This window comes from Pipra filicauda, unplaced genomic scaffold, assembly GCF_003945595.2.
Source record: "Pipra filicauda isolate LSUMZ 115617 unplaced genomic scaffold, ASM394559v2 scaffold58_size5111680_pilon, whole genome shotgun sequence".
Taxonomy (NCBI): domain Eukaryota; kingdom Metazoa; phylum Chordata; class Aves; order Passeriformes; family Pipridae; genus Pipra; species Pipra filicauda.
The window spans coordinates 4862529-4889774 of record NW_024104742.1 but is presented as its reverse complement, the minus strand read 5'-3'; the positions used below and the strand labels follow the sequence as shown (position 1 = coordinate 4889774).

General features: G+C 40.6%; 1 protein-coding gene across 2 annotated transcripts in view; it reads left to right on the top strand.

Moving 5' to 3' along the window:
• The window catches only part of AMMECR1 (AMMECR nuclear protein 1), a 93143-nt gene that overhangs the window by 11504 nt on the left and 54393 nt on the right, over positions 1–27246 (top strand). For both annotated transcript variants that reach the window (XM_039387826.1, XM_027716554.2), the window contains exon 2: positions 13797–14322. In XM_039387826.1, coding sequence (XP_039243760.1) covers positions 13797–14322 — 526 coding nt within the window. The remainder of the gene's footprint in view (positions 1–13796; positions 14323–27246) is intronic.

Genomic DNA, 27246 nt, shown 5'->3' with positions numbered 1-27246 from the left:
TATTTCAGTTGAAACTATTTTAGTTCAACCTAATCTCAAAAATGGTCCCAGTCCTTTCAAACTTCTTTTATTCTACAAATTTAAAAATCATTCAAAATTTTTGTCCACCTTTATTCATAAAGTCAAGCAACATTTTGGCCTTACAATCTTGGGAAAGGAAATACTCAAGAGCCTTTCTAAAATACCTTTCCATTTCCCACCACTGTGTCCCTAGCTGATATTCCTTGTAGCCTCCAGCAGCAATAGCTCTGCCCTCACCGTGGCAGAGTCCCTCATTAAATATTTTCCAGAAGTAGAGTGTAAAGGCTGGAGAGTGAACTTGCTGCTTTTATAGAGGGAAGAACACCCAGGAGAAGGTATTTAAATTATGTCCTGAGGCAGAATGAAGTTGATTTATGTCAGGGATTATTTTTATCTCTCCAGTCAACTCGAAGTTATGCAGCGCAGTGTGCCCAGGCCCAGCCGGGCAGCGCTGCTCGGTACCAGCCCCCGCCAGTGTTTGGCACTAAAGCGAGCTCAGCAGCAGGTGGGGCTGTGCCCTCCTGCAGCCCTTGGCACGGCCTTCGGGAAGGGTTTCCCCGGCCAAGTTCCCAGAGCCCTGCTCAGGTGAGCAGCACACGGACACAGTTTGCGGGGCTCCGGCAGCACGAAGCAGGCTTCACTTGCAGATCACCACAGGAATTCCGGAGACTGCTGGGTTTGGCTCCTGCATCTACCACTCCACTCTTGTCCCAGCACATTGATGGAAAAATGGGATGGTTATGATGGATCCCACGCCCCATTCTTCAGTCACATGCTGCCTCTAAACATCTCTAATCTGTGCTGAGATCAGGTTAGTTGAACTATGGACACCTGGGATCCTTCTCCCTCCTTCTTTGGTCTGGCTCTAGCACAGGAGCAAATATACTCTTCCATGCTTGAGACCTCAATCTCAAGTGCACAACCTTTCAGAAAGCCTTGGATAACCCTCCAACCAATTATCTCTGCAGAATAACAACAGGAAAACAAAGCCAAAACTCCACAACTGTGAAATTACCTCCGGAAGAGGAATGGCTATTTCCTCAAGACCTTTTTTCTCTGAAAAAGGTGCTCTATTTACTGAGATTTTAACATGCAGAAGCATGTATGAAGTTGCCTGAAAGCATATGATCTAAAACATTAAACCTCTGCATTTAATTTTCATGGGTAGAGATAGAAAATCAGTAAAATACGCAACAAATAAATTCTAGCTTTTAGAGTAAAAAATAGAGTAAATGTTTCCGAGCAGCCTGCTAAAATAAATTACTTGGATTTTAAAATTCTCTTCCAGTGTTTGAAATTAAAATATTGTGCCACATTTCCAGCACTTGCAAGTAAGAACAAATTCATTATGAACTAACACAAAACTACATTTTCCTGTACCGCTGGTGAACATGCAGTGATGTGCAAGGTCACAAATAAGAAACTTAAATGCATTTGTATGTTAACAGATGTCATGATGTATATAGCTGAATTTTAATCATCTAGGGAATGTAACTCCTAAATTACAGAAGGTAAGGAACTAACTGGATTCTCTACATCTTTTCTGTTGGCTGTGAGTGGCATGTCATGCATTCCCTAGCACTGAGAAAGGACAACACTATGGACAAGGAAGGACTTCCATTCAGAGGCCATCAAGTAGCTTGAACTTTATGATGTGCAGCTTTTTATCTTTTTTCTTCTTTTAAATTTTCTAAGTAAAAATACCACCTATTTTAAGAGACCTCCCCATCATTCCTATGGGATAATAACATCTAATAAGATCAGATGAAATTTTGCACAGCAGTTTGCAAGAAAGAGAACTATTTTTTAATCTCCATTTTACATAAACAAAGCTGATAATAGCAAACCTTCTGGTTAATAAATTATTAGCAATTACACTTAATTTGGGTAGTGCATTCTATCAGAGCACTCAGCAGTAGACAAATGCAGTTTGAGAGAGGTTTGTTCTCTAGCAGTAAAATAACAGGCTGAGGTCACTTTAAACAAATGTTTGAAATGCAATGTGTCATTAGTATTTCAATCACTGCCAATTGCCTTTACTTACTATAATTATTGTTTCATAAGATTTAGAACAAACATGTTTTGCTATCTGCTCCAAGACAGCTTATCACAAATTGAGGTGATTCAGATTGAGACTTGTCTTATTGTAAGCACATTCTGAATCTTAGACTTTAATCCTTACAAATTATTCAAATTTTCTCACAACTGTACCTGTTTCCTTTAAAAAATAAGGTAAATCTTGTATGGATTTGCCCTTCCTTCTCAGAGGTGGCTGTCCCTCTGATTCTCTTAGTCAGGACTCGCCCATTCCTAGTATTAAATAATTTCTACCACTTTTCCTTTCCTAATTTTCAAAAAAGAATCTTAGTGACCACAGTTTTTTTATTTTGTCAGAAGTATCTAATTTACAGCTTTTACCAAGCAAATTATGAGCAAACCCTGGAATAACTTACTTGCAATCTCATGCGTTGGCAATGAACAGAAACCCACCTGGTAATGTTTCTCAAGATAATTTTTTGCACATTGATGTTGGATAATGAGCAGCAGTGGCCTTGTGAGGGAGGATATGGTTGGAACACTCATGACGTGACATTGACTTGGGTGATTTATCCAACATTTTTAAATGTCTTCTGATGTCTTAACTTCAAAGGGGTTATAGTAAGGTAATGCCATCAGATTTTCATAAGTAAAAAGTACATACATTTTTCCTTGTCATCACTTGGAGAGCTATCACAGCATTTCTCTTATTGTGGCCTTCTTTATAATAACAATTATCTCAAATATTGACAATCATAGATACATTGTAATATTAAATGGTGTATAAACAAACATCTTTCTGACAGATATTAAATGTTTTAAAATAGAAACTTCAAAAGTTTTGTAAGTAATGAATTCATAGTGTATCAGCTTTGAAAAAAAAAAACAAAACAAAACAGAACCTCCAAACTCAAATTTATCTTCCAAGGGAAAAAAGGTGTATGCAGCACACTTAGCATGCATGGCTATTATCATCCCCTTAGTCTTGGAATCTGTGAATCTGTGAATCCAAGGGTTCATAGCCCTCACTTCATACATCACAGACAGAACAGGTTTCCTGCATTGTCCTCATGGGACCCATAAGAATTGAAACTCTGCATTAAGGCAATAATTGTAATCAAAGCACATACTTCACCCAGCAATCCACAGGCCTAAGGAATGAGGTAGTTTACCTGATGCACAATTAGTTTCCCTGATACACATTTAGTTTTTATCTGTTGGATTTAGGTTTGGGTATTTTTCACCTTCCTTTGAAGCATCAGCTCAGCCTTTGTTGTCTGGATATCCATCCAAACTCTACCCACCCAGATCAAGTCAGAAGTTAAATGAGATAGTTCCAACAGACTATTAAAATAAAAGCAATGTGATTCAGCAGTGTATAAAGCACATTCTTTCATTGACAACTACGCAACTTCTAAAGCTCATGTGGTGATTCTTGTTCCAAAGCAGAAAGACATCATTTTATCTTCATTTAACATTTAACAGTCTCTCAAATAATTACACAAACTTCTCCACAAACACTGTATAGTACACGTGGCTTTTCTGACATTTTGGTTAATTTTTCCCTAGTAGTGACAACTAAATAATTGGACTAGAAAGGTGTACAGTTCCGTTACAGAATTCTGTTTTGATTAATGTTTCTAGTCTTCATGACTGTTTTCATGATTGTACAGTACATCCCTCACCCTCCAAAACCTTGAGACCCTTCCCTCTGTACTTCCTCCCTGCTCTGCATTTTTTGGTTTTACAGTCCTTTTTCTCAAGTCCACAGCCCAGGTCTCTCATGGAGTCCACCTGATGACAGGCTGCAGCTTCAGACCTCTGAGTGAAACAAATATGAGTACATTTGACATGGCTTTTTTCCCCCCCTGATTATCAGCATGATAACACAGTTGATGGCAACACAGCTGTGTTAAAGTCTGGGCTGCTGCTAAGGAGAAGGGAACTTGGGAAAATGTACTAACAACGTGATTTTAAAATCTACATGTGCACAAGGTCTTTCACACCTCCTTACCTCTATACTCAGAAAAGGAATACAGAAGTAACATATGGCATTATTTCTCTATTCCTTGGATAACCAAGGAGGGCTACCTATGGGGTCAGAATGTGTATAGAAAATAACAATCTTCTTCCCTCCATTTCCATCAAGGCTATCAAAATCTATGTAAGATTTGGGGACACAAGAATTTTGCCCCTGTTTAGTGCTAACAGCATTTAGAACAGTCTTAATTTCTGATCCCTTTTCTGTTTATGTCCTTGGTGCAAGTAGTTCAAAGAACAGGATTTTACTCATCTCCCTTCTCCTCTTCTGCAAGTCCTCTGTGCTGTTTTCAGAACTTTGTTCTCAGCATCTCTTACTTCTCTGTCTGCCTGGCAGACAAGGCAACCTTTGGGACCCCTGTGCTATTAAAGTCATCACAGGGCAGAAGTTCAATTCATGGAAGAGCTGTCTCCTGCCTGGCTGAGAGCAGTATGCTAATGTGACAGCTTGGCAAGTATTTGAGAATGTCACTTCTAGCAAAATAACTGTCCTGGATGGTATTTGTCATATATACAACCACATATCTATCAACAAAAAAAAACCCTACAAAATTCAACTCTAATATATATTTCAAATGAGATGCCCACAGGCACTTATAACATGAGTACATGTCAGTAGCCATATGTGCTGTAATCCTCCTCTTTATACATAGACCCAGCATAATCCTTTCATGCACCATGTATCTAATCTGTATTCTCTGCTTTGGAAGCAAGATTAATCTCAAAATTTCAGAATTAATTCAAAGGCATTAAATAGCATATAAATCTTCATTTCTTTGGCTACCAAGCAGTTAAAGAATGTGGTGAATGACCAAATGATTTGTGCTACCATTTCAGTTCAGGTTCTTTAGAGCCCTGCAGCTGAACTATAGCCGGGTATTTAATGCAGAATTGTATCTTTTGGGGAAATGTGTTATTTTTAAATGCTTAATAATTATGAATTCATTTGCCATTCTTTTTATAAGCTGGGGATCATAATGAACTCATCTGTTATTCATGTGAATGTCAAATGTGTTCCCACGGGAGTTTTATTCTAATTCACTATTAGTTAGTGGACTCATAAAATAAAATGTTATCCATTTTTTACTCTGAACATGTAATGCTTGGTAATTGTTCATCAAAGGGCAAATGTAATATTTTTCTTTGATAACTTTCAGTTCTGATTTAACCAGTTTAAAGAACAAGGTTTAGAGTAAGGGTACTTTCAGAAGCAGAAGTAGATTTGATAAGCTGTGAGTCTTCCATTTAAAATGCAATGAATTAGATTATCATAAGCTAGATTTAAAAATGTATCTGTATTATACTATAAGCATACATGCTTGAACTACATGCATTCAACATAACAAGACAAACTCTACCCTGATATACAACATTTAAAGACAGTTCAATGAAAGACATGTTTCAGTATTCATGAGGTGACCACAACAGTTTTCAGGCAGCTGTTCTATTGCAATAGAAAATTTAGAGGTGAGAGACTTACAGGTCACTGCAGAACTTGAATATGATGACACTGGGCAGTGGGACTTTGACCTGTGAAAACAAACACAAAGTAGGCAATGGAAAAACAGAAAATTCAGACGCTGGTATGATTTTTTTAGAGTTAAATACATGGGATTTTTTATTAAATTATTTTAAAATTTCTTCTAAATCCCTGATCTAAATTGAATGTTAGCTGTAAGAACCTAGCCCATGAATGGATACCCATGAAATAATTCAGCAACATTTCCTTAGGTCTGATGTGCTGTGCTAGGGTTCTCTGCAAGTATGCCATGAGGTAGTCCCAGTCTTGAAATGCTCTTTAGAAATGCTAACCAAAATGAATGAGTTATTATAGAGAAGTATTTTAAAAGATGGTTACAAACCCAGAATTCTATTTATAATTGGAGCCACTAGATTAATATATTTATAGATTTACTTTAAAATACACAAGCAGGGAACTTCTTTTTTTCATTTGAAGCATCAAGGATATGTTTTTAGTGTTAAGGATGGAAATAGTAATTTTTTCAAATCAAATGCACAGTATTTAAATCAAAACATACTACCCCTGTGCAATCTCTGGCAGTCAGTAAGTTATTAGAATATTAACCATGAAGAAACCATTGAGAAAAACAAACATGCAAACCAAAGCTTAGATATGAGTCTGGATGATCCCAGATATTTCTAGATGTTAAAGACTGTAATTTCACCTTATATATGGTTAGCAGGAAAATGTCATAAGGAACAGTGCTTCCTGAATGCTGTGACTTAGTTCACAATTGAAAAAATATTATTTATTTTACTCTTTAAAATACATTTAAATAATGATCATATTAAAAACAAAACGTCTGCTTTTACTTGCCATAATGGCAGACTGAATTATATGGATAACGTGAAAAAAGGAATATCAGAAATAGTGAATGAAAGGAAGAGTGCACAGAGGAGTAATGCCTACTATGCCAAGAACTGGTGAAACCTTGTTGAAGCTTCATGTTTATCAGCTGCTTTGTATTCAAAATGAATATAATGTGCTTATTTTATACATTAAACAACTGTGACAGAAATTATCACCCCCAGCAGGCAGCCTGAAGGCCCTTCCCTAGAGTGAGAATACAAACGTGGGAGATAAGAATGAGAAGACATAAAGTTTTGTTTAATGAAATTTGTGTGGGATGGATGTGGATCTATATAAATATCACTTTCCTTGAAAGCAGAGGATAGCTCAGGAGACCTGGGAACTGACAAATCATTCATCAATTTACAAGGGAACCTACAGGTTTAAAAGGCCTGGGTTTGAACTCATCATTCTGTAACGGTGAAATTCTATTGACCTCATTGGAGTGATTTGATTTATACAGGTCTGAAAGGAGAACTGACTTTTGCAATAGAAAGTACATCAGAAAATATTACGTTGGAGAACAGGAATTCTTCCGAAAGGAAGCAGTAAAACTAATGAATGTGTAACTGAATAAGTGAGGTACCGAATGCTACCAGTTCCTACAGGTTCAACTTCATTCAGAAACTTGCAGGAGCTGGGGTTCAGGCTTGCTAGTCCCTTCTAAAGCCATAAAGACACAAGAAAGAGTTATGGATTCGGTGCTCATGAGTTGTTTGACTTTTCCTACCACACTCAAAAGAGAAAAAGAAGAAGAATTTGCAGGACTGAATATGTGAAAGCAGAGAGGGGTGAGGGTGAGAGGTGACTCCAAAGGACTGTGAGCATCAGGCCCTGCTGGGGCTGCACTCACAAACTGCCAATGATGAAAGTAACAACTGCAATGAGAAGGGTTTTACTGGAGCCCTGCTGGCTTTTTGCCACGGAGGGTAACACCTGCTGTTAACTAACATTCTATTTATATCTCAAGTCTCTTTTAAGACAATGTATTTAGTGCTTTTAGCAGTTACAAGTTGATAGGCTGGAGGGCCAGCACCTTTATGGTAAAAAAAAATGGCATTTGTCCGCTTTTTCTTTGAGCAGAAAAGAGGAAGATAAGTGCACCAAAGTGACATAAATAGTGATTTCATTAACCCAGTCACAGAAAGGAGGATCAACATTTCATTCAGGGTGACATGTACAGATCAGAAGCACTGGAAGATATAAGGTTAAGCAATTTGGGCATGGAGTATAAAGAATGCTGATACTTCTAGGGAAAAAGGAAAAAAATACAATCAATAAATAGCAATATGTTACAATACTGAAGAAGGAGAAATACTTATGAGTGCCCTGCATATTTTTAGAAGCTGAAATAGTCTACTGTAGCTAACAAACATTCTTTCAAAACAATAGCCAAAGTATTTCATTAGGTGAGACTAAAACCTTTCAATATCAAGTGATTAGATGTTCCCACCTGGAACAGTGGAAGCAGTTCTTGGCCATCTTAAGATTCACAGATTCTATTATAGAAGTTAGAATGGTAAAGGGCAAGCAGAAGGATTCACAGAGTTTTTACTGCTCACAAAGATTAAAGAAAAAAGTTCTTCAGTCTCTGGAGAAAAGAACAGTATATCTCATTTCTCTGAAAGGAACAGAGAGATGACAGCTTCAATGCTATCTGAGCAGTGCAAAATAGTAGAGCAAGGGAGCATGAACCTGAGCTAAGAACTGGCCATTAGAAGAATGGAGGCAGAATTCCTTCAGACCAAAAGCTAGATAACATGTGCAAAAAGATTGCAAAAGAAGAAACAAATCATTTCACAAGAAAATTAAATAACATCTGAAAAAGGAAGCTCAACACAGTCTCACATCAAAAAGAACATCAAAATGTATGCCTGTTGTCTTCCTTACACAGAAGCACTTCTGTCATTCTTATCAATTAACATAGTTAACAATCAATTAATGTTGTTAAAATTCCCCTCTTTTCTGAAATTCCTGCTCCTTGCATGAACTAAATTGATAGGAAAGTTTCATTTTGATGTTTTTATATGAGATATTAAATCAAGTGTGGGCGCTTGGGATGGTTAAGGGTCTAGTGCAATTCTTAGGAATAAACAGGCATGTAACTGTGGTGTCCTGACCAGATTTTAATTCTTAGCAAAAAATCACCACGCATTCTATCTTCCTAATTCACTCACTCATTTGAAAATTAATGATTACATTTTCTTCCTAATACACCTCAATTTTTGTGTTGTATTTGACTGTTGCCAGGGTTCATTGGGGGGGTCTGTATGACTGCACTGGATTCACCCGTGTATTTTTCTAATTAACTGAAAACACTTAAAGCTCTGAATCTTTAGAAGTGAGAAATGCTATTACTACGTATGGTTGCTCTACAGTGGTGGAAAATATTTTGTGAAGGAGACCAACTACAAACAGCCAAGTCAAAAAATATGTCCTAAGGCTTATTATTAATGTATCAGCTAGCACAAATCACTGTACCTCCACTGACCTCAATGAAGCCATGGCGAATTTATACTGACAATACAGCTATGTAAGCTACATCTTCTTTTACCACTGTACAATGGAAAAATACATTCAAAAAGGATAGGATATTGCATTAACATAATATCTGAGGAGCATTCCAGATCACAGAATTAACTGAAAAGAATTCCATTAAAATGCTACTACAACTCTCACCTTTCATTTATTACAAGCTCTTTGAACCTTAAGTTTTTAATTTAATAACTTCTCTGATTCCATTGACACATTTAATGTTTTTATCTCTAGTTCAAAAACTGCCCAGTCTTAGGTTATTTACTTTCATAAATAACATTTTAGAACGTGTGGTGATTTTTTGCTTTTCTTGTTTGTTTGCTTTGGGAGGTTCATTTAGTGGGAGCTTTTGTTTGATTGTTTGTTTGGGGTGTTTTGGTGTGGTTTTTTTAACAAACTAATGCCCAGTTTTGCAGTGCAACAGGACCAAACCCTAACTTTGTGTAAGAGTGAAAAATGTCTGTAAAACAATATTAATTTTAAAATAACACAGATTGGATTCACAGTATGGTAAAATTATAACACAGCTCATAATATGAAACAGGGCCAGGATTCCAGTAACACAACATGTGAGGACTTTTTGTCTGCTGGCTGGTATCACATCCTGAGATGATTTTTGTACAAGGTTTTTTAGCAGAGACTTCAATAGGGGTTTGATATATGGAACAATAGCAGGATATGGCCTCTAACTGGTAGGAACAATTGCTGTTCTCAGACATGTGCAAGTTAACTTTCATTAACTTATTGGATTTTGTGCACATTTTCTGGCCTAGATTCAGTGCTGCATCTAATTTCTCCTGGGGACAGCTGAGACAGGGAGTGTACTGAAGAACAGTAGCTACTCTGTCTAAGCAGAATATACTAAGGAAAACTCACATGAGTCTCAAGAGCGTGATAGAACAGTTTGGGAATAATGTGAGAAAGTAATACAAGCAAACCCACTTTCGTCCCAGCTACACTCACAAAGCCTTGTAGGCTGCAGGGCAAGGGAAGAGTTGCCTAGACTGGCTCCACAATGGGTGAAAACTCCTCAGACCAAAGGAATTTTCAGCATGTAAATCTTCCAGTTTTATGGCAGGCCCATCCAAAAAAGCTCATTATGATGGAAAGATACAAAGACAAAGATACAAAATTGCATTTTGGAATATGTAAGTACAGACTCTTTTCTAGAATAATAACTAACTCCATAGACATGCTGTTTACATAGCTCAAGTTTTGAAGTTGTTGAGGGTTGTTTTATAGAATTTTTTGTGGTATAACGTTTTCTTCAGTTCTAAGAAAGTGGAATATTATATATCTTGAAAAGAGGGCCTTCTGTTTCCTTTTCTTTCATTGCCTGGCTCTGATTTTTCTACAGTCTCAAGCATAAACCAATACCCTTCCTGTACAAGGCCCTTTATCTTTCCTCAACTGGTTTTCTTCACCTATTATTTAAAATTCAAAGACTTCTGTTATTTCTGACAGTTTCCCCATAAATATGTGCAATGTAGCTTTAGGCTGCATCTTCTAAGTTTTCAGTAGCACTGTTTAAACTGCCCAAGGCCATTAATTCACAATTTTGTGTAGCCACTCCAACAGGCCAACACAGACTTTTGTGCAGCCCTCTGATAAACCAGACTGGAGAACTGATTTGGCTGAAAAATAATTGAGGGAAAAGAGTGTTTTCCAACTTGATCTTCTGCCTCACATCTGCACAAACAGCTGCATGAACACAACAGAATGGGTGGGGCAGGAAGGAGAACAATTAGCTGAGGTAGAGCTGCTTAAACCAACATTACTAGTCCTGCAGAAATGCACATGGAACCAGAGCCTAAATGTGCTATTTTAAGTACCCTTTTAAATCCCTCACCTGTCACAGTGCCTATTAAAAGAATTGGTACTAATAAGGCAAGGATTATATCACTCCCACTTACCGATGGAGCCCAATTTTGGATCATAGTTTCCTTGTTCTGGTTGATTTGTCTTTTAACTAGATTGAAGGATACTGAGAACATAAATCATCTTTTGGGCCACTTGAGAACACTTCTACTACAGTCAGTGCAAATTTTACCTTGGATTCAAAAAGAATTGGATCATGTGTGTTAGGATATCATTTCCCCTAGATACTAGTCATTCTGATTTTCTTGTTTAAGAAGGGCAATCCTTCAGAGCAGGTTTGGGTCGCTGAGAAAGATCTTTCTACAAATAACTCTGTTTTCCTTAGAATAATTTCTTTGACAGCTCTTTTCAAGAATAATGGTTGTGATTTTTAATTAAAACATTAATTTTAATCTCTTACTTGTAATAAGTGACAATACTGAAATCACTGGGGCTTTAGAACACGAGGTGAGCAATATTGCTAAACAGCTGGAGTCATAAAGGAGAGCTACATCCCACCTAAATTAAACTGACCTAATTGCACTTCCATTCTGACTCTGCTTGTACTTCTAAAGAGTTTGGGTTTTGTACGGAATTCGCTCAGTATATTTGACTGCATATGAGACACAACCAAAAAGTCATCAACTAACAGGAGAGAATGTGCTGAAGTTAGCAAAGTATAGAAGTACTGTAGAAGTCCAGAAGAACTGAACATATTCAGGGTTCCTTGTAATAAGAAATGTAAAGGTACTCAAGACTTAACTGACACAAAGGGCCAATGAAACACATGTTGCAGTGAACTGAAACAATCTTATCCAAAGAATAAGTGCTCCTTCAAATATAAATAGAAATTTTTCATTGAGCTACGAAAAATGTTTTGTGAGTCTGCAGTTCTCTCCACTTCAAGATATTTGATAATACAATTGTGTGTTTCTGACTCCACTAATTTCCGCAGTTGTGTTTGTATATTTATTGTTGTCTTTACATGGAGATTTGGTATGCTTGAACTGTACTGAGGTAAAATAGGAGCACAACTACAGGCAAATACAACAAAGAACATCTGCAGGAGTGGAAAAAGCAATGTGTTTTTAATAGATAAGTAACACATGTAGTTTAGCCTTTCATTCAAGGACCATTACAATACAATATTTAATCAAAAAGTTATCCCTATGCATTATCAATAGTCTTGATATTGCATAAGGATATCAGTCCTAGCTCTGAGACTTACACTGCACCTTCCAAATATCTGTCCCTGTGGAGTGAATGATTTATATTTGTGTGTGTACCACAGGCTTTTGCAATTACTTAATATTTTTTATAAATATTAGTGTTAAATAATGTTGGATGTTAAAAAAATTAGAAAAAGAATTCAATACCTGGAGAAACTGTTTTCCCAAAAGCAACAGAAGGTGTCACTGCTAACTGATTTTAAACAAATGAATCCCTAAGGAGAAAACACTGCCTTTGTTTTGAAAGAAACTTGCAAGTTGTTTGAGAGAGGGGAACTGGGTTCTCTTCTCAAGTATTCTTCAGCTCCAAACATAAACATTACATTTAAAAATGGAAAAGACTGCTTCACACCATCTAATTCTTCTCCTTTCTGTTTGCTGTATTCCCTGCAGCTGTTTCACCTCAGGCTATGATTCACAGTCAAAGCAAGAGGAGTTTAGGCCAGTATTTGGACAGAAAGGCTCAAAGGGCTTTTTAACCCATTAGTATTAGCCCTCTAGTGATTGGGGATTTTCTCTTCAAATCCATAATTTAAGATCCAGCCAAAATTAAGATCATGAGGATATTGGATAAACCATTTCCAACAAGAAATGTAAAACTGAGTCTCTAAGTAGTCTGTGACTGAAAACTTTTTCTATACTGCATTCTAGCTTGTGTAACGGCTGCGTCTCTCTAAACTTGTGATATTATTTTAACTCGATGTGGCAGTCCTTGCCCCTTGTCTTCCTCGATACTGTAGTGTTGCTATTCTATGTTAAACAGCTGTTACATCCCATGCCAGAGATGGCTGCATAACACTGACGGGTGAGGTGTTATTTTCTAAATATACATACAGACAGATTTTGAAGTACTTTACGGCTCTTTGCAAGCCTCTCCATAAATTGAGATAGATCTATATATGAGGCTAATGTAAAACAGTAATATAAAACACATTTCCCCTGCCACCCTTGTAGCTTGTTAAGCTTAATTTTAGATGTCTGGAGGACAGCAGGAACTCACATCTTTTTTTCCCTGGATTTCCTTTCCCTAGAGGTCTCTCCCGGGCTGCAGGCACCCAGGGCCATGGTCTCACCGGGTCAGGGCTGCTGGCTCTGTAGCTGCGGGCCTGCACTCTGAGCTGCTATTTATTGGTTGTGAAGCAATTGCCAAAGCTGTAATTAAAAAAACAGATATATCTATATAAAATATAATATATACATAAAGCCCGTGGCTTTCAGCCATCACGATTGCATGTTTAATAGGTGCATCCAAGCACTCTCTGCAGGCTCCCAGCCTGCCGGCTCCAACACAGCCCCCCCCTCCTCTTCCCCAGAGAAAGGCATCTCAGGTCACTTGAATTATTTAGCGGGGTGTTTTTAACCATCTCAAGGGCTTTGCTCCTGCCGTGCGGCGCCTGCAGAGCTCGGGTTTGTGGGTTTATTTTTTTTTTTTTTTAGCACGCGAGGTGGAGTTGCTCCACTTCCCTGGCAGAAGGAGGAGATAAAGCGCGGGGGGGGGGGGGGAAGGCGAGAGGGGCGGCCCGGCGTGTGGAGGGGGGGGGAAAGGCCGCCACACCTGCGGGCCGCGCTGCCCCCTCCACCCCGGCCCTGCCCGCCGGGGCCGCTCACCGGGTCGCTCTAACGCAGCTCTCTCTGTCTCTCCCCCCACCCTCCTCTCCCTCCCGCTCCTCATTCATCGCTCCCTCTCCCGCCCCCTCCCCGTGCAGGCGGAGCGGGCGCGGCAGGAGGCGGAGCGGGCCGCCGCACGTCCCCCGGCCGGCCGGCCGGCCCCCCCGCCATGGGTCGGAAGCGCTGCGTGGGGGGAGACGGCTCCAAGATGGCGGCGGGTTGCTGCGGGGTGAAGAAGCAGAAACTCTCCAGCTCCCCTCCCTCGGGCTCGGCCGGCCCGGGCGGCGGCGGCGGCGGCTCCCACTGCGGCGGGGCGGCGGCGGCGGGGGGCGAGCCGGGGGCGCTGCCCCCGCCGGGGGGCCCCCGCCTGAACGGCCTCGGGGGGCTGGCGGGGGGCGCCGCCGGCTGCGCCCTGTCCCCGCCGCTGCCGCCCAGCTGCGGCGGGGGCCCCGCCGGCCTCTCCCCGCCGTCCGCCTCGCTGCTCGCCTCCCCCGGCTCCGGCGGGCCCGGCTGCAGGAAGATGGTGGTGTCGGCCGAGATGTGCTGCTTCTGCTTCGACGTGCTCTACTGTCACCTGTACGGATACCAGCCCCCGCGGAGCCCCCGCTTCACCAACGACCCATAGTGAGTATCGCCGCGACCGCCCGCGTGGGCGCCTCGTGCGCGCCCGTCCCGCCCGGCTCCCCCCGGCCGGGCGCCCTCCCCTCCTTCCCTCCCTCCCCGCCGGCTCCCGCCTCCCGCCCGGCACCTTCCCCGCTGCTGCCGCCCGGCCGCTGTCCTCGCCTGGCCCCGCGCCTGTCCCGCGGCCCGGCCCGCGGGCGCCCCCGCTCCCCGGAGCCGCGCTGCCCTCCCGCGCCCGGCTCGCCCCGGGGAGCTCCGCGCTGCCCGCCCGCTCCGTGACCCCTGCCCGGCCCCTCTCGGCCCGGCGCGCTGGTGGCATCTCCCCCCCGTGATCCCTGACCCGGCAGCGCCCTGCTCCGAGCAGCCGCCTTTGTGCCGCGCTCCGGGCTCCGCGGGCAGCGCCCGCTCCCCGCTCCCGGGCTCTGTTCGGTAGCGCCCGAGTCGCTCGCTCCCCGCCTATTTCACCCGTAGTCCTTACTGGGACCCCTTCGCTAGTCAGCCTCTCACTGTCCATGTGTTCTGCATGAGCGCGGGCCTCTCCTTCACCAGTGCTGGATGGTGAGTACAGTGTAAGAGCCCTGTCGTGCGAATCCCGGATTTGTGAGCACTGGTGTACTTGTACATTCCCTGTGCCAGGCACTCGTAAAGGCTACTTTGGTCTCAAACCGTGCAGAGTAGCGACTCCTGAAGATCACCCAGTGTTAGACATCCCTGAGTCCCTGAGTAATCCACCACATCAAATTCCCGGAGTTTTGAATAGATCACATAAACACCTGTTACTCCCATTCTCCCTCTGCCTCCCAAGCTTCCTTGCAAGAGTGTCCACCAAGGGCCTGTTTCATTCCCATCCCTGGCCACTCTTGTTCAGTGTTTGTGCCCCACTGCCTTCGGAGGTGACCCGCCAGGATGGCGGTGCCTGGCATGTCAGCACCTGCAGCCTGCCTGCGCCGGGGAGCCGGGCGTGCTGCTGCAGACAGAGTTCAGACACTTCAGGGAGTAACTTCTCTCTGACAGGAAGTTACTTCCTCTCAGCTGGGATGAGTTACTGAGTCGCTGCATGTTCCAAGTCCGTTTGAGTGCAAAGTTAACCTGAAGGGTTGTGGAAATTGAGTTTCCGCTGTTTTACTTTGCTTTTAAATGGGATGGAGCTCATGTGGTGAGTTTCCATGCTCCAGCTGAGACTCGAGTGCGTTGGTCCACCAAAGTGCATGTCACTTCTTTCCTCTTACGTATAGCATGACTACTGAGTCTGTGAGAACCTGTGCTTTATCAGTACTTTATGAATACAACATTTTGTGTATGTCCTAGACCCTCGTGCACCCTCACCAATGCAAATGGTTATCATGTAGTCTGTGTTTCATTAATGAGATGTAGTGTATGCTTCTTGGTGTTTAAAAATGTGATGTATTAATGATCTTATTTGTAGTCCTTACTGTTCTAACACCCAGGATCTATACATCTCTTGCATACTTTCAGCTGCTGTCATGACAACCCAGCTCTGTGGATTCCTACTTAACCTGCCACCCCAGCAAGTCTTCCCTATATGCTCTTCATAACTCCCATGTGATTTCATCAGAGTACCAATAATGAAAGGAGGGCAGGGAGACTCCACTGTGAGTTTCTTTACCCAGGTCTTTTGCAAATCCATGTCTGTCCTTTTGTAGATACCAACTGTTTAGGAACTGCTGCTCTGAGTAGCCATTTTGCTGTGCATTGTCCTGTGTCTGTTCTCCATCCCAGACCACTATAGGTTGCAACATCAGCTTTGTGCCGTTTCACTCTTTTGTTGCTGTAAGAGAGTTGAATTCTGTCTGTGTCTCTCTGTAACGATATTACCTTGGTGTTATATTGTTTATTTGTATTGCAGAATGTTTAGTTGAACAGATTAGTGCTACTGTCTCTGTTTTATTAGTGGAGGAAACTGAGGCAGGGGTGAAGATCTCAACACAGAAATGTTTTCCATTAAGCACTTTTTTTCTTCTTAGTAAGCAACAGATCACTTTTTTCCTCCGACTTCTTACTTTAACAAGAACACAATAGCAAATCAAGTAAAATTGTTTGAATTTTTCTGAAATTCATATGTGTGCTTCAGTGTTCTTAAGATTTTAGTTTCTAGACTTGATGAAAAGTTGCTGCATCAATGGACTTTTGAAAATGGCACTGCCACTTAAAATTAGTAATGTCATTTTTTCTTATTCCCATGCCTGTGCCAGCATGCACGGTTGATCTGATGATAATTTTATATTTTTCCCTGGTTACTTTTCAGAGTTTGGTTCTCTCTAGATCGTTGCATGGCTTCACAAACACTTGTGCCCGCACAAGTGTGAGGTGGGAATAAGCAGACAGATGGCAGAACTGCTGCTTTCAGCAGCCTTGTGAGCTGATTATGTTTGTGCAGTTGGGGAAGCAACTTTGAAAAAGTTGTTCAGTATTGCATGTAAAATTCTAGGTCGGTGAATAAATTGCTCTTGCTAAGTGTTCAGAGGCAGCATGATTTCTAGCATTCATACGATTTGCAGGCAATCATCGATAACTGGGTAGCTCACAAAGATAGGATGTTGACTTTGAAGCTGAGCTTCATCCTGTACAGCAAAAAGAAAACCTGAATGAAAACTGGCATTTTTTAGTGAATGTGTATTGTAGCTTTCTGCCTGGAATGCTTTTAAAAGGAGGTTTTGCCCATAGACTGAAACATCTGTTCTAAGAGTAGTAGTCTAAAATAAGGGTTTGTATGTGAATTTTAGAATTTCTTTTTTAATTACATTAATTACAGGGAGGATGAAAGACCTGTGAGCAGGTATCTTGACACAAACATGACTCATGTTCCTTGCAGGTCTTTGAACAATGAAACTGGGCACGATCAAAGAAAAGCAGGTGGCTGAATCACTTGGACAAGGGGTTCTGGCGTGTTGTCTTTAGAACAAAACCTGCTTGTGACACCTCCAGATTTTTCTAACTTTTTGATGCCAAGATGAGGACAGCGTCAGGGCAGGAAATCCAAGGCAGTTATTAGGAACAAGTGGAGATGCCTGTTTTGAGAGAGTGCAGGTTTTGGACTTAAGACAGCCCATGCATGGATGAAGTAGTTGGCATTTTCCTATCCCTGCAGTTCCTAAAGCACAGAGAATGGGGTGTTGGTCGCGGGTATTGCGAGGGAGCTGTTGGGTTGGAGAGGGTGACTCATGGAGTCAAAAGAAGATAGCTGGAAGATACTGAATCTCTCCAGCAGTTTTCTGACGAGAGTAGGCTCAGCAAGTCCTTCCAGCCATGGGCTTTCTCTCCTCTTATAGACTCCATTGATCTGCTGACATTTTGTTCTGTCACTCTTTAATTGAAGAACTTTCTCCTGCCTGTAATTTAACTTCACTTTGAGTTGCTCTCTGAGGCACCCTTTCCCTTCTTCGTGGGGTATGTTCTGAAGGGCATATGCTTTGCTTCTACCGGTGTGATGGCTCTCAAACTACATGTGCCAAAGGGATGAAGAATTATCCTGGAGGTGTGGACACTGATAGAAAATTTGAAAATTGCTGATCCAGACAAAGTGTCATTTAGACACTGTTTTTGAAACTCCGTTTAATGAGTAAAGTTACTGAACGCTGCAGTTGTTCAGGAGCAGATTTTCTAGAAGTATCCATAGAAATTAATTGTAAGAGGAAGAGTTGTAAAAACATTTTAACCCACTCATTTAGGGAGAAGGAAAACTGAGGAGCCTAATTTTCCTATGTTTCTTACCTTTCTGACAAGTAACTTGCATATATTTATTTGCTTTCTTATTTGGTCTTGTGCAATACACCCTGTGCCACCATGATCAGTGGAAACAATATCATGTCCTGCCTTCCACTGTGGAGGTGGAAAAGGACTACCCCCAGTGTGAAGGGGCTCACTATTGTTTTTCTTTTAGTAGGAAAGTGTTTGAGTGGAAGTGCAAGAAAGTTGTGACAAGATGGGAAGGGTAAGTGTGTGAAGAGGAGTTCAGTTGAAGCTGTGCTGTGGGGAATGAGGAGGACTTTTTTCTTAAAGAATCTCACATCTCTGCTCACTGTAAAGATTTCCCTTGGCACACAGAAATCACCTATCTGAGTTTTTGATCCTCCACAGTGTCTGCCTCAAGCTCTTCAGCTTGCCTGCTTTAGTGTCAACATCTCTGTGGGGAAGACATTGTCTGACAATCCAGCAGGCTCTTTTGCCAGTTGTTTGCTTTTTATAGTCCCTTGCTGAAGGTTACCTGCTAGTGAACAGGATTGATTTAGTGGTGACCACCTGTACTTGATGCAATTTGAAGGGGGAGTTGTTTGTTCTGCTTCTGTCATCTGGTACTTGGCAGCCAAGAACAAGAGTTTGCAGCTGGAATAGCTAATGTGGCCTGTGCCCTGCTCCCCATCTGGCTGAGCAGCTCTTGGGAAAGATGTTTACCACTAGTGCCTTACATCAAATGCCTGGATGATGGCTTGCTCATATCCCTCTAGTCTGGCAGGGGGATGTGCCAGAGGCATGAGGTGGTGTCTGTAGCTGGCCTGCATTCCTGTGGTGGATCTGGTGCTCCAGGGAAGCTGACAGCCCTGTGCACGTGTGGAAGTGTTGCTGGCTACCACGTTCCTTGTCACAGGAATAATCTGCATGGCTTGACCATCTTCTGTGATTGAAGGCCTCTGGATTAAAATATTTTCTAGGTGATAGCCAGTTTTCTTAAAGACTTATCTTGGAAATTTCCCTGTTCCTTTCTTTCTTGATGACTTGTAGTATTTTGCAGCAACTGTTTGTTTAGCTACAGGACAGAGATACAGATATGCAGCCATGATCGTGTCCCTGACCTTTGTGTTTAATCGTGTTTTCAGGTCTGAGATCTGTTAATTTACATAATCTGGAACGATATGGGGTAGCAGTTCTACACTAGCTTAATATTTTGTTATTTGAGTTTGGAAACATTTCAATTCAATGCAGTTTAAAAATACAGTTAGCTAGTCTTGTGCCTGTTAGTTTTGACACTTTCAAAGAAAGTTGTGATTCTGCTCAAAGTGAGTGTAACTTGACCCTGTAGTAGAGAAATGGTTCTAGGGTTTGTTACTAGCCACCCAATTTTTTTCGTTACTTACTGTGTCTTGATAATATGTTGGTAATAGTGGTAGCGAATTGCTGGTAGTTTAGACAGAAATAGCTTAAAATCTTCCTGTACAGCCCAAAGCTGATTTTTTTTCCACAGTATTCGTTGTCTGTTGCTTTCATTTAAGCATTGAAGAAAGATTAGGCTTCTCTGTAGATGTGTACATCTGCTTACACGTACGTGTAAATAAAAATGTTATGGCTTGCAGTTGATAGGATTTCATGCTTTTCTCAATTTCTTGTTTCTTGGCTGCTGCCCGACTTCCTGTTTTAGTCTCTACAATTTACTGTAATGTTTAAAGTTGGAACCTTTTGCTTGACTCCTTGCTTGCTTTACTGTATGTTTCTTTACAAGCATTTTTGTGAAACTTTGCCTGGAAGCTTACCAAAGTATGAATTTCGTATTGTCTTTAAAAACCCAACAATGTTCTCAACTTCCTCTGCAGTTCCTACTCAGAATTGAGCTGTACCTATTGACATTACTAGTCTTGATGCCAGAAGTTTGAAATTTTGTTGTTTCTCTGCAGGAGTTGGTTGTGTGGCGGTGGAGACTTACACTGTTGTGTGGCAGACTCTGTGCAATAATTTGTATTTATTGTCACACTTGAACATTACACAACAGCTATAATGATTGCTTGGTCATGGCTAAAGATCAACACCAGTCGCAAAACAAAAAACAGAGCAAGGAAACACACAGACAGGGAAGTGTTCTTTCATGTCTCTGTGTCTGACTTTATTCTGGATTTCATGTGTACATTATGTACATTTGTATAAGCTTTAGTATTTTCTTCTGGCTTAACAGGGTCTTTACTGTTGAATGTTAAATGTTGGAATATGAAGTGGTGGTTTTTTCAGAGTGGCATTCTGTGGTAGGCGCTTTTAAAATACAGTGCAGTAGAAAATGTGTATTTTGGCTGGCGTTGGCAGTGCTCAGCAGGGAATTCCCAGCATATTTGAAAGCAGGACTGGTGAATGTATCTTGGTGCAGCAGAGAGGGAAAAGGGATAAAGTTGCATAGCTTCAGGAAGAACTTGCCTTTGCCAGTACGTTCATCTTCTGATATGATTGGTGAATGGAGAAAATAATGCCATGTTAAACTCCAAATTAGGTTAACTGTAATTTGAGGGCTTTTTCCTTAATAAGCTTATTTTAGTTGTCTGTTCTTATGTCTAAATGAGGTAGTTTCTGTTAGTCCAGGAGATCGCATTACTGACAGTCTTAAGGATGGACGCTGGTTTTGTTTGTTCAGCTAAAAGCAGTCACCACAAAGTTATAATAAATGCTCTGATTCTCTGCAGTACTAGTTCTGTGGAAGGTAATTGTTCTCATACCCCTTGTAGGGTGAGAAGGAGTCAGTTACCACCTCTCCCTGTGCCGTCAGTCTGGTCATTCATTTTTATTGCTGCCTTTGGTTTAATTACATTCGTCTAGTTTGTCATATTTTCTTTTACTCTATCTTGTACTTTATCTTCCCAATAAATATTTCCATGCAAATTTTGGCATTGTTTTCGACTTTAATCTGTCTGCCTGTGAGAAAAATGTTTTGTGTCTAGATTTGGCTTACTTCACATGTGCACTGACTTTAATATTTAATGCTAGAAATTGTTGAGGGGTTAATGATTTAAGAATGACAATATTTTGAGTTGCTCAAAGAGTGTGCAGTTCTGCCTCCTCTTTAGCTGTGAGTTGAAGGATGTTGTCTCTTAGGACACCTTTATAATTGTAATGGTATCTAGAATTGAATACTAAACTGAGAAATTTAATGTTGGCACGTTTTGTTGTTGACAGTTAAGAGGTAACCAGGAAACAAGTTTGGAACCCTGCTAACTCAGTTTGCTTAGTTTACAGATCTAGACTGTGATCACTGAATGAATGAAATACATTTATCTAGTCCAAAGTTTTTGGTTCTCCAGGACTCCTGCAATAATTAGTGGAGCAAGCTCAGTATGTCAGTCTGTCTGTTTTTACATTAAGTACTTGTTTACAGTTAACTGCAGGTTTTCCATAGCATCAAATTATTGTCTTCAGAAGAAGTGTTAGTTGTTTGAGCCATATACTGGTGGATTATGTGGCAAGAGTTTCCAGGGAAGGCAGGAAATATGCAAATTATTAAAAAATAATAGTACACTAATCAGAGTTTGGCCAATACAGAAACTGTTGCTAGGCTGGAGGCCAAAACAAGTCCAGTCAGGCCCTGACCCTCATTAGCAAAGCATTGTGAAAATACTTGACCTTTTTTTGATGTTTATGCTCCTATGGAGTGGGGTATTATATTGGTATGCAGTTTAGCATTGCAGAGTTTACATTTAAATAACAGGATGGGGCAGCTCTACTGCAGTTAATCAACACAGTCTCAAAAACATGTCCTTGATAACAAAGCATGTTGGGGAGTGCAATAGCCCTCAAATGGAATGTGGCTTTTAAGTTAGTCCAGTGCTGCATTTCCTTACTGTTTGATAGTGCTGTGGTATATGCTGACTGACCAAAAGCTGTGGTGTTTATCAGTCCAGCATCGTAAACAACAGTCGGCATCTTTCCTGGGCTACTCTTATAACCTTTTAAAAAGCCCTTCATTTTCATAACCAGGGTGTTGGCAAAAGGGGTCAATGTAAAGGCTCCATTACTTGAGTGGGATACCTCCCTGCTTCATTGGCCAGAAACATGTCTTTAGTGAGGTTTTGGTGTTTTTTTTTTTTTGCATTTGTCACGTCTTCAGAACTGCTGTCCCCTAACAGATTGTGTCTGGGCCTTACAGGATATGCCTTACGTTTTTATAATCTGACTGGGCTTTGATAGCTTCCTGGAAGGCAGTGCTTGTTGTGAGTACGTGGATATTGCTTTGCCACACTGAGTATTGCAGCCAGGGTTGTTAAAGTGCTAATTTCAGGCGAATGACATCTCACGGAATGCAGAACAGCTCCGCGGAGTTGTGGCAAGGTCACTGGGACAGCAGCCACACAGAGATCTGTACGTCTTCCCAGAGCACTTGTCTTTCTGTCTTATAAAAGTTCTCACGATCCTTAATGGTCTATAAAATGTAATTTTTCACCTTTCTTTCCTTTAGCTTGAACTCTGTGGCATTTTTGGCAAGGTTGGGCCTTGCCAAAAGGGGCTGTAGTAATTGTAGTAGATGAGCCATAGGCATAAAACACTTCCCTTGTTTTCCATGTGGCACTTCATACAGACATAGGAATTGTGTGGGTGAAGCTCAAGAGTTCATGAGTTTCAGGTGTATTAAGGAAAAGCAAAGTGATCCTCCACTGATGGACAGCAGTGTGGGCCAAGTAAGTAAATCTGGTTGCTTCCAGCTCCTTTTTCCAGGAGACTGAAAGACTATAAGGATTGACTGCCACACCCAGTTTTTCTTACTCAGTGAGTACAAGGATAAGTTTAGCTGCCAATGAATGGCAAGGTTGCAAGGCAGTTCTTTTCTGTATAAATAAACATGCTAGAAGATTGACTTTTGGGGAAGATGGTGTGCTAGATCGACATCTCTTGTAAGCTTTATAAGGAGGAAAAAATATTTTTGTAGTCCTCAGTACTTTGACCGTCGCATTAAGGAGGCAATGAAAGTGTTGCACCAACCTTCTCTAAGTAGTGTTTCTGCAGAGAGAGTGCTGGAGGCAGAGCAAGTGGTTGAAAAACCCACAGAAAAGGTATAGTGAAGGAAGAAGCCCTCTTCAAAGAGTGCTGCAGTGCCTGAAGGGAGGCGAGTAGTTGCAAATGAACTCTCTCTTAAGCATGAGGGGAACAAAACTTCAGCAAGGCCCTGGCCCAGAAGAAAAACTGCAAACCAAGCAGTAGAAGGCAAGTTCTTTCCGTGCAGTGTTGTACAAGCACTTATCCAAACTCTGAAGAAGCAAATGAACATCCAAATGGAAACGTAATATTAAAACCAATCCCTATTAAGATTCTGATAGAACGTGAAGTTGTAGTAATTAGACTCACTCTTCTTTAAGAAATAGGAGCAGGGTTCTGGTTCTGGTTCAGTTCAACTAAAATTGATGAGGTAGAGAAGAGGGACATGGCAGAAATCAGAAATCTTATGTGGGATAAGATAATATCACCATAATATCAGAATTCCTGTAAAATACTGAGGCTAAACATGCAAGGAAGAAAGATTGGTGCTGTTCATTTGGAAGGAATGCTGGATAAAACCAAGCATTAAAAATGAAGTGTTACAAAGAAACAGAAGAGAAATTACCTTTTCCTTAATTCACAGTTAAAAGATTGAAGTGGAACAAGTATTCCTGTGTACCCTTACAATTGCAGTCTCTTTTTACCGCAGGGATGAATTATTGCAGTTTGCTGTGCTTGGACAGCTTGGGCTTTTAACATAGAAATCTAAGCCACTGCAAAAAGTAGCTCCAAGCAGTATCTCTTTTTGGGAGAATATGAAATCTGTCCTTAGGGTTATTTGGTGCTGGCAGCTTTTTTTGGTGGTTTTTATTTTCCTTTTTTCCTTTTGGACGATTTCGAGAATGTTAAATTTCTTTATATATGTAATGTTGATGGCTTGGAATAACCTACTCAAAGACTACCTACTACCCTATACCATTCTGCTAATTTAAATATGTTTTCTTCTTTTTTAAGTGTGTCAAGATGTCAGCAGCAGATGAGTCTTACTTGTCCTGAGCTGAAGGTATTTACACTAGACAAGGTAGATGAAGATAGAGGAAGGTAATGAGCACTCTGCTGCTACAATGAGAGATTCTTACTCTTTCTCTGACTGGTAGTCCTCTAATTGTGTGGATCACAGACATACCTCAAAAAATTAGGCAACATAAGCATAATATGCTTTCTTGATTGTTGTTTTATGTAGAATGTTTAATGGAAATTGCTTTAGAGGAGAAAACTAGGGCAGTTCAGAGTGGTCTCTGACATCTTGGCACTAAATTTTAGGGTTTTGGAGATGCCAGAAATTTCTTGGAAGAGACCATTGCAGAGAGATCAGCAGTGTTCAGATGATTCTACAGATAAGGCCTCTATGTTTGATTGGAGTAGTCAAAAAAGAAAGAGACAATCTTACATAAAAAACTTGAATGGCTGTTGGACTTCTGAGTGTTTCTGGGGTTTTACAGGTTCTGTCCAACTTCTCTGTATGCAAGTTATTAGAGGAGTCAAGTGGGACTTGAAGGATGAATCACTGCAATGAGGTTTGGAAGACTTTTGTTTTGTTCCTGACCATGTGATTATGGTGGACAAGCCTGGATGAGATCCTCAATCTCTGTACCTTATGTTCTTACTGAAAAAAAAATAAGGAACCTCAACCTCCTTTTCTTTGTCAAGTTAGTAGTGAGAGAAATTGGCTGTTGTTGCAATTGTTCTTTCCCTTGACTGGATTACCCTGCCAGGAAGCTCTCTGGACTCAGCTCAGGATATTTTTGCCTAAATTGGCAACTGGGAGGCATACACTTCCCTTTTTTTTATTTCTTTTTTTTTTTCCTCCTTTTTTTAAACCAATCCATTATATCTGAAATGAATCACAGTTGTATTCACATTAGCTTGAATCCTTTAAAGGCTATTGTTGCTTCTCAGTTAAGTCACAGAATTTTCAATGATTTTTTCTTTTTTCCAGAACAGTTTTTTTTTCAGTTTGGGTTCTCACAGTCACGGTATCCTCCTTCATATTTTTAGGCTACTGTTCAGTGAATCCTTTCTTTCAGAATGGTTTAGACAGTTTTAAGTTTGCTAGTGCAAGTTGAAGACAAGACCTTACAAAAATCATATTGCATAAGTGTTTCTGCTCTAGAAGATGTTTCTCATAAGTGTTTCTGTTTGAGTCACACGAACACCATTTTTTTTTTTATGGACATTTTAGAACTGAGAGAGGGTTATGGTTACATATTCCCTGCCCTGCTACAGAACTGTGGTTCTGTAGAGAGATGAGGTCTCTTGATTTCCCAAGTGTTGGAAGTGGAGATGACCAGAAAGAGAAGGTGGAGTGGCAAGAAAGGTACAAGCAATGATGATATAATGATACTTCCCTAAGTATTTTTCTAGTCTTCCGGAAATTGCAGTTTGGATGTCTGGAGCCAGAAGTGGTGTCTTTTACCAGTAACGCTCCCCAACACCCCACCCACTCCACAGCAGTGGGTAGATTATAATGAAATTTTAGTGAGGCAAAGTTGGAAAGAAGATCCAACTATCCAATCATTCCTACTATGCAGGAATGATTGAAATACTTCAGGGGCTGTGCTGTTAGAACTGAGACGGCAATCAATATTTTATAGAGCAATTTCATGTACTTCAGGAGTAAATAAAAACTGATTCTGTAAGTTAGGAGTTTTTGTTTCTCTCCTTAATGGTTTTCTGGTATTACCAATTGACTGTCAGTTATTACTTAGCCTTCATTATGCTATAGATATGTAAAGGGCAAGTGGCTATTTTAAAGAGTAATTCTCAGTAAGAACAGAAAAGTATTAAATACAATTTTACAAGAGAGTGGCTGAGAGCTTACTTGTAAAATTTTATGGTTCTGCTGCTCTCAGGAGAAAGACATTTTGTGTTTGTAGAGCAGGGCAGCCAGAGTGCTTGGAAGTGTGAGATCAGCTTGCAAAGGAAGATGAGAAGAACTGGGCTGCTTTAGAGGATCAGAACAATAGCTGAGAGGGACACTGATGCTTTTCTTTCATAAGAAAGATTATTATTGGAGAATAGTCACGATAGATGAAGTTTATTATCTCTAAGGACTGTTAGATGAACTCTCTGTAGGTGGTTTCTGGTAGAAAGTTATTTACTTTTTACCAGATTGCTTGTTGCAGTGTGAGTTCGGAGATGCCCACGTTGGTGCTGTCTGACCTGGTTAGGTCTTGCAGGATTGCTAACTTAGTAAGTGGGGGGGTTTCTCTAATTAATTGTTTTGCTTTGACAGAGAAACTTTTACCATTCTTTTCACTCTTTTTGGTTTGAGTAAGATTTATGACTTTCTTGAGGTGGAAATGAATAAAGGCAAACGCTGGTCAATAACGGAGCAGCGTGGAGGTAATGAATTTGGAGAATGTTGTGTGTATAAATAACATTTCACTGGATTGGAACCGAACCATAACTCAGTAACTATTCATGTTGAACAGGGATATTGCTTTTCTGAACACACTATCCTTGCTGTTAATAAGAAACATCGCCAAAATAAAACTCAAGGAAATGGCGATTCAAATGGCAAACAAAGTATTTGTTAAGCAGTAATTTTTTTTGAAGTAGTGATACTGGAGGCTTTACTACTTGACTTCAGCCAACTAATAAAATGGATTTTTTTATGCACAGCAATTCATGACAGCAAAGGGATGGAGCAGTTATGTGGGATCTGCTCATAGGTGGTGAGCTGTTGGAGTTTTTGGGGTAGTATATCAAATAAGTATCTTGAACAAAACCAGCACATTTATATTGTATATTTTTGTGACGTAGTTGTAGGATACAGTATTTTCAGAGAACTCCTGGTACTACTTTGGAAAGGCTATATATATAATTTTGCTGGTGTGCAATGCAGTTGTAATTTTGTGTTAGCTTCAGAAATGGGTAGTTTTCAAGGTTAATTGGAAGACGTAGTTAGCTTTTTGCTTTCATAAAATGATTTCTAGTGAAGAAAAAATGAAACAAAGCATGAACACCTAGATTTTAATGCATCAAAATTAAAATTCACCTTGGTTATTTTCCAGAGTTTCCAGTCTGAGATGGTTTTTGAAATTCAGTTTTGACATTTGAAGGGATCTTACTGAAGGTGTTCTATGCATAGTTATGAAACTGTTTGGGTCTCATGTGGCATTTGAGAGAATATTTAGTTTTAGAAAGAAATGTTTAAGCTTTGTTTGGAAACATTGTAGTCGATTT